The sequence below is a fragment of the Micropterus salmoides genome, unplaced genomic scaffold, assembly GCF_014851395.1.
Source record: "Micropterus salmoides isolate LMB-PRFRI ecotype aquatic unplaced genomic scaffold, ASM1485139v1 Ms_hic_scaffold_6, whole genome shotgun sequence".
NCBI lineage: Eukaryota > Metazoa > Chordata > Actinopteri > Centrarchiformes > Centrarchidae > Micropterus > Micropterus salmoides.
In genome coordinates, this window is record NW_024044348.1 from 19,785,920 (window position 1) to 19,797,178 (window position 11,259).

The following is an 11,259-nucleotide window of genomic DNA, read 5'->3' on the forward strand; positions in this document are numbered from 1 at the left end:
TGCTTTCTGGTCAAACAGGCTGAAGCAGGCGCACAATGCAGACAGAGAGGAGCCTCACTCGCTAGAGCATCCCCAGACTGAAGACATCTTCAATGTTTTACTCATCTATCCAGCAGGGTCTTAAATGTATTTCTCTGTGTTCTATTACTTCGTACAAGATAGTCACATATACGCTTTGAGTGGTTTGTTATATCAGGCTAAGAAGTTATAGGGTGACATCGGCAGCCTTTTCTTACATTTGTCAACATGAAACAGGGAGCTTGTTCATCAGAGCATCAGTTCCTCTGTTATGCGTGGGCCTGTTTCTACTAGCATTTATTTTGGTTTGCTTCTATGGCATAAGCAGCAGTGGTTCCATTAACTGATTATGTTTGAATATTACCTTATAATGCCCTTCTTAATGGTTAAAAGTGTGGGAAAGAAAATCACCTTAAATGACAGCTGTTCTCCTTTCCATTCTCCTTTCTGTTGGGAAGAGGATCATTTTCTCCCTAGAGGAAATGTAAACATGAATGTTAAAATAAAATATATATATATGATTCACTTCAGCAGCCTGGCAAGTGTCTTCTCCTCCTCCAGTTTAGAGATTTGTGTTTGACTGTTTAAAAGGATGATTTGTGTGAAAGTGCTAAAATAATGACATTATATTTTTAGATTCATCTCATCCCAGCTTTTCTATTTTTTCATCAACTTTCACAGCTTCTGTAATTTTAATGCAATTTCAGGCTTTGATTGCTCTGTTGCTTGAATGCTAATCATTTTTACTGTAAAACTTGTTTTCTATTCTGCTTTTTGTGCATTTAAGGAAAGGTAATTTATCAGTGAAAAATAAATAAGTTACAAGAAGGTCAGTAAACAGATGGCACTCCACGGGAGATGCACACGTAACAAAGTGCACGGACTTCAGCAGGACATTTCTGTGGCCTTAAACTAAAGCCACTTCATGAACATTTTGTCTGAAATTAGTCAACTCATCAGCTGTGTATTGAAATTCTCTCTTAAAATGAACTGAATGTCCATCTATCATGTTATCACTATACTTTGTATCCACAGAGCTGTTTTTGTAGATTTGATATTATGACACTTTTTAGATTAGCAAAAACAGTAATTAAATAAAGTCATAAAATGTATATAAATATTAGCTCCCTCGGAGCATCAGCAAGCAATCACATAAATATTCCAGCTGATGGAAAAGCTCATTGAGGCTTACTGAATGATTTGACCTTGCTTAAACCACCTGTGTTTTTGTCCTTGTCCTTTGTTACAGTGATTTTCAAGTTTTTCAAATTTATTATTTAATCACATATTTGTATGGTTAAATACTCTATAACCTTTTTTGGTATTTTGTGGACAGACAATATTTAAACCTGCAACAACAGTTTATTTTGGCCACTTGGGAAGACAACACAGACATATCTTCACCATTTAAAACTGCTTATTTACACATCCAGCAGATGCAGAGCAAAATCATTAGGAGTCATGTTTCTGGTCACCTGACGAGTGTAAGTTCAATATTCACATTCTTTTAGCTCTGAACTGCAGAGGTAAATATCTGTTCACCAGTTAGTAGCTAACTTATCATTTGGTGATGAGCAGTTAGTGTAAAGTGGATTTGAGCGAAACTAACCAAGTAAACTAAAGATGTGGTGTGAGGGGCGCCGTTTCCCAAGCTTTGTCTGGACATGTGTGTCAGACAGTGGATTGGGATCATAAGCAGAAAAAAAATACCTTGGTAGGCTTATGTGTAACAGAGCAATGATCATACCGAATTAAACATCAAAGTGAAAGAGGCCAAAATGAACCCACAAGAAAAATCAGTTTAATGAAACAGTGAACACCAAAATTCAACTACATAACCTGACATGAAGAATTTATGGAATCTTCTGCTTCGTCAATTGCAAACCCAAGTGATATACTGCATTAATACCTTAAAAAACTTTCTTTCCACTTTTTTCAAACTGAGATATGCAAAGATCTAAATTCCAGATACTAATGCATACAGAAAAAAGAGCAGCCCTTCTCCCCCAAATCTGTAATTTTTGTGCAAAGAAAAAGAACAAAATACTGCATACATTTGTACAATAAATTAGATAATTCAATGTTTTATAAATTAATAGATAACAATGTGGATGTGTTTATTCAGCCATTCAGTTTTAACAGATTCCTGGATACTTTAAATAAATGCTTATAACTAATTCTACAGCTGAGAGGCTCTCATCATTCTCCAAGCCATTTAAAAATTAAAAAGAAAAGATTGTGCACACATGAAAAAAACTTTAAATACTAAAAACCTCACACTTAAAGACAGACAGACACCAAGAGGATCGGACTACTTTTCAAAAGCAGCTCTCAAATATTTCATTGCATTTAAATTGAAGGCTCTCTGACTATCGGTGAACCTTCAGTGTCACAAATGACCTTAAGTCATATTTCGCACAACTCTCTTGTAGAGAAACTTTCTGTATTGTCGCTTCAGAGCCAGAACCTCACAGCACCCACCTCTTCTCTGAAATAAACTAAAACATTTGGTTAAACCTTCTCTGAACGACTTTTCAGTTCTTAAGTACTGGCACACACTCATCCACTGTGTTGGATTAGTAAAATACACATTTATTTCATTTAATACCTGCATTTGATTTATACTACAAACTACTGGAGAATTTGTTTTCCCCTTTTAAAGTATATATTAATGAATAAGGTGAGAGAAGTAACATTCAGACTACTCCACATGTACCATCCAGCTAAATCTTCGCTTCTTCAATTCAAAAAGGGTTTGGTCTTTCTGCTTAGTTTAAGTTTAACTACCCAATCAAGGAGATAATGACTTTCATTCAGAACATGAACTGGCTTTGTCCAGCCAAGGACTATTTTACATTTGTCTAACAGTGATGTTTTCACACCACAAAGTGGCAGCACAAAGTGTTTTCTTTTCAAGATTTTAGACTAAAGACGACATGGGCAAAGTATATTTTATTATGTACTTTGTTTTAACTAGATTTTTATTCCAGTTATATAACAGATAATACATACTATTCATGAGCTAACATTTCTTCACAGCTACTTTCACACCTTTGTGGATAATAACACATTTTGAACATTTGCTTTAACAGCCATGTCAGGCACCTTTTCATGTACAGTAAAGTTGCTTAGATTTTTTTTTGTTGTTGTTGTTGTTGGTTATTTTTTTTGTTTGTTTTTTTTTTGTTTTTTTTAGAATTTAGAGAGAGAGTTGTGTTGGTCAAGCTCAGTAAGAAAGACTTGATATTTCTACAGGATCTTTTCTTTTAAAGATTAAGCTGCAAAAATAATGTTATTAACCAGACAGAAAGTTTGATATACAGACAAACAATTTTAAATAGTTTTCAGCGCTGAGTTTTAGATAGTACTGCACTGTTCTATTTAAAACCAAGGGTTCCAAAAACAACCACTACGAGCACTTTCTGATCGTTTCCAATTACTGTCATGGTGAGGCAGTAAAACTCAGCCCGCAAGTCTTTTGTATCTGATAAAACAATGTCAGAAGTCAGTAACAACATCTGCCTTTTGTGATTAAAAAAGCATTATGGCAGCACAAAAGGCAATCCAGGAATCACTCAAAAACACAAGAAAACATTTCTAACACACTTACAAAAACGTCACTATTAATTATAAACAGTTATATACAATGACGTCATGATTAGCACTAGTCTTTCATTCTCAGGCCTCAGCGGGTGAAGTGATGCCTCACTTGTGCGGCAGCTTCTGAATGAAAAACAAAAGGAAGCAAACGTCGGAAAAGGGGATTGAGGAATCTGTACATCACAAGAGACACGCACACTCTTGACAGCTCTCTACGGACTGAAAGAGAGGTATTAATTTAGAGGGCATATTAAGTTGTTTTTTTTATCTTGAAATTTTTAAGGACCCTTGAGGTGTAACAGTCATACTAACAGTATTAGAAATTCATGAAAAAGTTGAGGCAAAGAGGAAAAAGCACTAACTTGTTCAGGCGGCTGATGATCAGAACTTTTTTTATCTCAGTTTACTTTGTTTTCAGTGTGAAAGATATATTGAATATATTATCTTTCAGTTCCATTTAATTGAATAAACATCTGATTATCTAAAGGAATTATTGGGTAAGACCAATGATGTGTTGTGTTGTCCTCAACATTACCGTAAAAGACAGCTTTTGCAAGAGTATGTAGAGATTCACTGATACATTGTGATAGACACATATTTCATTATATTCAATGGTAGCTTATAAAATAAGGTTTTAGAGACTGAAAAATCACTTCAGTATAGATTAAAGAGCTAGATTAATTTCAAGAGATGCCCCAACATATTAGGGAAAAAGAGTTAAGGATTAGATATGTTTTTGTTTTTGGTACATAAAGAACGACTTCTGGTTTAAATGTTGTTTTCTATAAAGTATTACAGGCCAAAATGACTCAAAATATACACCCATACATCTTCATTCTAGACTTACACAACGTTGATGAGATGAACAAAATAACTTGCATGACTCTGAAACATCGACTTATATAAGCTCTGAACTGAATGCAGTTTATCCAAAAGTACACACTCATGCACTGTGATGGATTAGTATGTCATGCCTTTGGTCCATTTAATGTTCTCTACACTTGAAGAGTACAGTAGACGAGCAGAATTTATCATAGGCATTATTATGATTTCAACAGAATATAAACTGGTGTTGAAGTGTCAAGGATTTTTTTTAAGTGAATGGAGCTCTGAGTGCATTCTTGAACACATTCTAACACAACGTAGAAGTGCCTTTTCATTTTAAATAACTTAAGAGGAGGCAAAGAAATAAAAATGTGTTTTATAAACTAGGTATTAGTCCTGAAGGCAGCTTAAAGAAAACATTAAGTTACAGAGGCCAAGACACACAGTGAAAGTGAAAGTGTCTCTAATTGGTGCTTTATAGAACCTTTGTATGGAAACGTTAAGTAGCTCATTGCTGTTATTCTCATGTCATTGTGGAAATGTAACTGTACCGATGAAAACACATTTTAAACCTTACTTATCCAGGTGAAGTGTCACAGAGAACAATATGCTCTTTTCCACAATTCTCATCACACCTGGAAGCTGCCACTTACAACCACAGTCTGATCTGATGGCTTCAGAGCAGCTCCAATGGAGGCTTTAAAGGCCTTGCTCAAAGGCTCCTCAATGGTGGTAATGAGTTTTACAATATCTGTTGTTTTCCTTTCCATCATCCAATGAGGGAAGACTTTGCAGAAATACTTTGGAGGTCTGTCTGTGTTTCTTGCAGGCATGAAAGGATAATTTGGATATTTTCTTACACCTGGGCCTATTTTCACTTGTTTTGGTGTCGAAATGACAAGTGACTCCCAGTGACACCCTTTATTTTAAACAAGAAACTGAAGTCTAGCTCAAGGGACATTCTCGCTCTGAAATCTTGTGAAAGGTGAGTTGTTGCAGGAAGATGACGAAGAAAGCAAGACTTTATTTCCTAACGTTACACCAACACAAGAATCTCACAACTTGCCTCTCATGAGATCTTAGAGCGGGAATTGTCTTTGAGCGAGCCTTCTGTTTCTTGTTAAAGACAAAGGGTGTCACCGGGAGTCTCTCGTAGGGATCCTTTCCATGATGTTGTCACACCTTGTATAACAGTCTAAAACTTTTTAGACCTGCTGGTCATTTTGAAAGGTTTAAAAGTACTGAAATTATTTAATAACAACTTGTTGATTTGACGACTAACAGTACAGTTTTTCAGACCTCACAGGTGGACTGGCAGAGGTGAGTTTTACAGGAAACCGAACAGTGTTGGTTTGTTTTCATTTAACATTCATTTTCAAACTTGTGGTCTTCAGCCCCGCCCTGCAATGGACTGGCGACCTGTCCAGGGTGTACCCTGCCTTTCGCCCGATGCCAGCTGGGATTGGCTCCAACCCCCGCGACCCTGTACGCAGGATAAGCAATTGACGATGGATGGATGGATGGATGGTCTTCAGCCCCAGCTGACTCAAGTGACATCACTTTATCTGATTTCATGTAGCTCCCTCTAGAGCCACAAAAGGCTTTATACAACCTTTTTTTTTTACATATGCAGTAGCTACTCTCCAACACCTGTAAACAGACTTTGACGAGTAAAATCGGGGGGTGCCTCTTTAAAATGCAGTATCAGCTCACTGGGACATAGATAATTTCACCAAATATTGGTAAATTGTTGAATATGACAGGTGACATTCAGTATATGGAGTTGAAAAGCAGATGTTCAAATTTTCATTTTTCCAGCACTTTAGGGTTTCTCATGTTAGCTGTAAAAATGTAACCTTGAAACCAGAAATGTGTTAAAGTGCATACTGGAAGTGCTCAGAAAAATGGAAATTTGAACATCTACAAATCTATGACAACTGGGCAACTCTGTCTATGGAGGAAGATATTGTAATACAATTAAAAGCTCCAAAACAGTACTGCATGGACCTTCTGGAAAGGGTTTTGTTAACTATTGGTTAATAGGTTAATAGTTACAGAACTTGTCAGTGAACTGATATTACTTTGCTGATTTGATTTTAAAAGTTGATGTTTCAAGAGGAATACGTTCACAAAAAAAGTTGGAACATCACTAAAAATAAGAGGAGATGTAGGCAACAATTCAGAGGTCTTGACCCAAGCTTAGTTAGTACAAATTCATTCCCAAAACAGCTTAAGGATCAATGTCAAACACTGAAGCCGTTCATTAGTCATGAGTTCAGTTTAGTGAAAAAAAAAAAGCGTAAAAAGCAGCGTCACTTCATAGGGAACGTCTTTAATTACTTCAGCGCTGTAAATGTTGTTACGTCATATCAGACATGTTGGGTCTGTTATTTATCGTCAGTATCTGCAGCCACATCGCAGTTACGACACACGACCATGTGCCCATGCACGTGATCACCTTCAAAATGTCATTTCTCCTAAACATCCAGCTGGCTCACTCACTTCATAAAAGGCTTCAGCTGAATAAGAAGAAAAGAGAAAAAAATGATCTAAAACACAGAGAACATAAAGGAAGACATGAATAACAACACCTGAAAGCACAGAAGTAGAAAATGTTTATGAAAACAAAACGCTGACATTCACAATGAAGACGATATTTGTTTGTTGGCACCATACAGTTTGCATGATTGTCGTCGATGTATAAAATAAATGTTACAGTCAGTATATGTGAGAACAGTTCTTTGGTATGTTAAAACACTGTCTTCCACCCCTTTTTACCGCACTGTAAACCAGATATAATGCTCATATTACATGTAGCAGGTTCAGTAATTCAACATATTAGGTAGCTGATAACAAAACATCATCTTGCATATCCAGCATATCATATCATTACAAACACTTAAAATAATTGCAAATATCATTTTCAAATATTTTATAAAGAAACACACAAGACTCTAAACCTCTAAAGTGCCTCAGAAGCATCATTAGATAGTGTGTCGGAATAGGAGGCAACTGTGTGGTTTCCAGTCAAAGAGGTTTGCAGTTAATCCAACAAACGTGCTTTAAAATTATGGCAAGAGAGGCAAACACAACATAGCATGCTCACCAGTGTCTACTGTCTACAGTGAATATGAAAATACTTCATAAAACGTAATTGTCTATAATGTTATACAGGAAGAGGTTTAAAAAAAAATTGAAGGCGTGGGGTATCTCATTTAGCCTCGGTGGTGTTTCTGAGATTCAACAGTAGATGGCAGCAAAGTAAAACTAAATACTGAGAAGGAAACTCACCAGAACAGAGAGATTCTTCGGTTGTTATATATAGAAAAATCTATAAATACAGTTCATGAAAGTAAACTGAGTAGTGTACTGTATGAACATAATGAGCAAGTTGTTGATATATATATATATATAGATATAGATATAGATCTATATATATAGATATAGATATAGATCTATATATATATAGATATAGATCTATATATAGATAGATATAGATATAGATCTATATATATATAGATATAGATCTATATATAGATAGATATAGATATAGATCTATATATATATAGATCTATATCTATAGGCAGTTCTCAAACATAAAGTGCAAGTTTGTCAGTCATAACCTGAGTTAAGCAATTTTAACTGCAGGATCCATTTTCCAAGACAGTTTGTAAAAAGTTGAATTTTACAGCAATGATGATTGGACATTTCAGCAGTCTCAAGTCTTTAATGCACTGACTGTGGCCTGTTTTATTTTTTGCATTTTAACTACCTTAAATCTATTTGTTTAACATTTTAACCCTACAAGTACAGTACAGTTTCCACATCAAACCCACTGCAAAATTTATTTGGTGCAGCTTTTCTTATCTGACAATGTGCTGTACTAAGCTACGAAAAGTTGTAAGAGCAACCTACAGTGTCTCTTCTTTGGCTGATGCACAAGTGCATCCAATACAATGAGAGCAAATCTACCTACAGTATCATCATAAAAGGCAAGTAAACTTTAAAAAGGTGCTTGTGCTACTAGAACACTAAGACGAGAACACTCCAGCTAATGCGCACGTCAGCCACAGATTTAATGGCATTTAAAGTCATGTTCAGGGTCAGATATTAACAGCAGCAGAGCATCTACATGACCATCTGACCTATATGCTCCTGCAGCCACAGCAGTAGAGGCTGTATAGAGCTGGGGCCATCAGACACCGCCTCTGTGTACATCTGCAGCAGTACCTCTTGTAAAACAAGCAGCAAGGGCAAGCTCATGCTCAGTAGCTCATACAGGAATGCATAGTCCTGGGCATTGTCCCTCAGGTGGCCGGCAAAGGCCTGTGCTATACCATGCACACGGCGGGACAGATACCAGGGGGTGTTACACACAGTGCGAATCACACCCAGGGGCCAGCTCAGGCGTTTCCTTATGAACGAGCTGAAGGTACCTGCTGAGGATTGACTCTGCAGGTCTGCCGTGCTGCTGGACTCGGAGCTCTGTCCGTCATCATCAGCGCATCGCTCCTGAACTCTAGTGCCATAACGATTCTAAGACAGAGGATGTGACGGACAGAGACGTTAGATATTTTACAGTTCAATATAAGACGGATATTGTTAGACGTACTCACCGAGCGCTGAGAAAAATTCCTCCGTAGGTTTGTCCCATTGTTGCGTTGAGCAAAATGAAGTTTGCAGTACAATTTCCCTGTAAGATTACAGCAAATATCAAAATGAAATAGTTGTTTTTCTTGGTAACATGGATCCAATACTGATGACAGGTGACATTCAATGATACGAACCCTGTTCAGAGTCGAAGGCGTGTGCTCCCTGTCGCAGGGCAGAGCTGCAGGTAGAACAGCGAAAACACTCCCTGTGGAAGTAGAGCCCCTCGGCACAGACCCTTTCCACCATATAAACTCGCCTCTCGCACGAGTGGCACTTGTCACCCGACGGGGGGAACGCCCTTCGTACCGAGCCACCCTGGGAACCAGAGAGCAGGTGGAGTGATGGTGAAAAGAAAAGCAGTGAAATAATGCCAGCCAATGAAGATTAACACTAATGCCATGACATTACAAAACTATAGCTAAAACACCGACTTAAATCTTCCCATTTAATTACTCTTTCCCGCCACCTAAACCCAGGAATTAAAAATACATAATAAACATAAAAACACTGAAACAGCTGTCAGAAACATTCATGAATTTAACACCTACTGCTGGCTTTTAAAACTATTATACATTATGCAAACTATTTTACCATTTATTTGGCCAAAAACATTCCTTTGCCGGAAAGCCTGTCTATCTTTAATATTTTTTATCTAGTTTCGCCTCTCCATTTTTGCTATTCATAGTTTTAACACAAGCTCAAAAAGCTGGTTAGTGGACCGAGAGTAAAGACTTTTTGTTTTGTAGTCAAGACAGCCCAAACCAAGACCGAGTCAAGACCAGAGCTTACCAAGACCGAGACAAGACCAAGACTTTTAGGGGCTAATATGTCTACATATTTTCCCAATTGCTCTTCAGGAATCAAATTTGATTTAAACATATATCATAATGTGTATAAGGAGTTGCTCCTTTATATTAAGCTAGTGTAAGTTCTGCTATAACATCTGGCTGTTGAGATGGAGCAGGCTGTTTGGGATGGGTGGAGCAGAGAAACCCACAAAGTGCCACAAGAACACACGCTTCTCCTCTGTGAGGACTGCTGGTAATTAAAAGCACACGGGGCAAAACAGCAGTTAAAAGCAAAGCTTTCATGCAAAGCAGCAGGCCTTTTGTATAAATCTGTCTGTATAATTGAGAAGATACATGACAACAGTCTAAATTGTGGGCTACGATGCTTCTTTTTAAAGCTTTTTGAGAACAGTCCCTCTACAGTTCCTTTTGTATCTGGAGGATTTCTGTGTGCTGCCTTTGGGACGCCGAAGATATGTTGAGCCTTCACTATGGGAACAAACATAACATCTTGAACATGAACTCTTCTTGCCAGTTTATCCAAGGCAGCCTAATACAACAATCCTTTATAAATTATCACTTTAAAACTTTTAGAGTTAACAGTTTAGGCTGTAGTTTGTGATGCTGTTAAACTTTCTTATACTGACAGTTGTTTCTAATTGATATAGGCGGGCGTTGGACTAAATATTAGAGTGTACCTAATAAACTTAGTGTATTTTATAGAAATTACTGGAAATAGGAAATATTTAATGCAAAAAATGTGTTTTACCAGCAGACAAAAGCTACAATAACATTTTGTTTGGCCACCAAGGTGGCAGAAGAAACAAGTTATGATCCATTGAACAATCATCACCTTTTATGTTGATAACTTGTTAGCAAGCATATTACACATCACATAGTTATGGAGCAACATCAGCATTAATTAACACTCATGATTCTAGCCTCCTGATGAAAGTATGTTCAAATTCACTCTCTTTAGATCTGCTTTTGTCTCCACCAAACCTGAGGGACATATGTAGCTCTTGTTGCTGCTAAATGCTCCGCTATGTCACCAGCTAGTTACTAACTGAGTCTCTCTGCTGTTTGTGCTGAGCGGTAGTGTACAGGGTTTTTAGAGCTTTTTCACTGAAAAACCCGCGGCAGAATGAACAAGGCTTGAGAGTGGACCAAATAGTTAAGTTACAGTCTGACAGCTAAACAGTGAGCTAAAACTCACTATAATGCTCTGTAATGCCGAGGTGAGCTGCAGATTCTGGTGGTAATTCTCTGTAGGTTCATCACTAGGAGCATTTCACATTGTTTCATATTGTGATTGACATTAGGGTTGGGCGATGTCTAGCAAACTGCCATCGGACCGACGATGGCATGTATATAT

General features: G+C 37.3%; 1 protein-coding gene across 5 annotated transcripts in view; it reads right to left on the bottom strand.

Moving 5' to 3' along the window:
* Positions 1–1,824: 1,824 nt before the first annotated feature.
* The window catches only part of mical2a (microtubule associated monooxygenase, calponin and LIM domain containing 2a), a 48,235-nt gene continuing 38,800 nt past the window's right edge, over positions 1,825–11,259 (bottom strand). For 3 of the 5 annotated variants that reach the window (XM_038701949.1, XM_038701941.1, XM_038701943.1), the window contains 3 exons: positions 9,231–9,411; positions 9,060–9,136; positions 8,242–8,979 (listed from right to left, as the gene is read on the bottom strand). In XM_038701949.1, the coding sequence (XP_038557877.1) occupies positions 8,572–8,979; positions 9,060–9,136; positions 9,231–9,411 (666 nt within the window). In that variant the 3' untranslated portion in view covers positions 8,242–8,571. Of the gene's footprint in view, positions 3,742–6,754; positions 6,963–8,241; positions 8,980–9,059; positions 9,137–9,230; positions 9,412–11,259 lie in introns of those variants that run through there. The other 2 variants (XM_038701944.1, XM_038701945.1) reach the window with 2 other exon arrangements.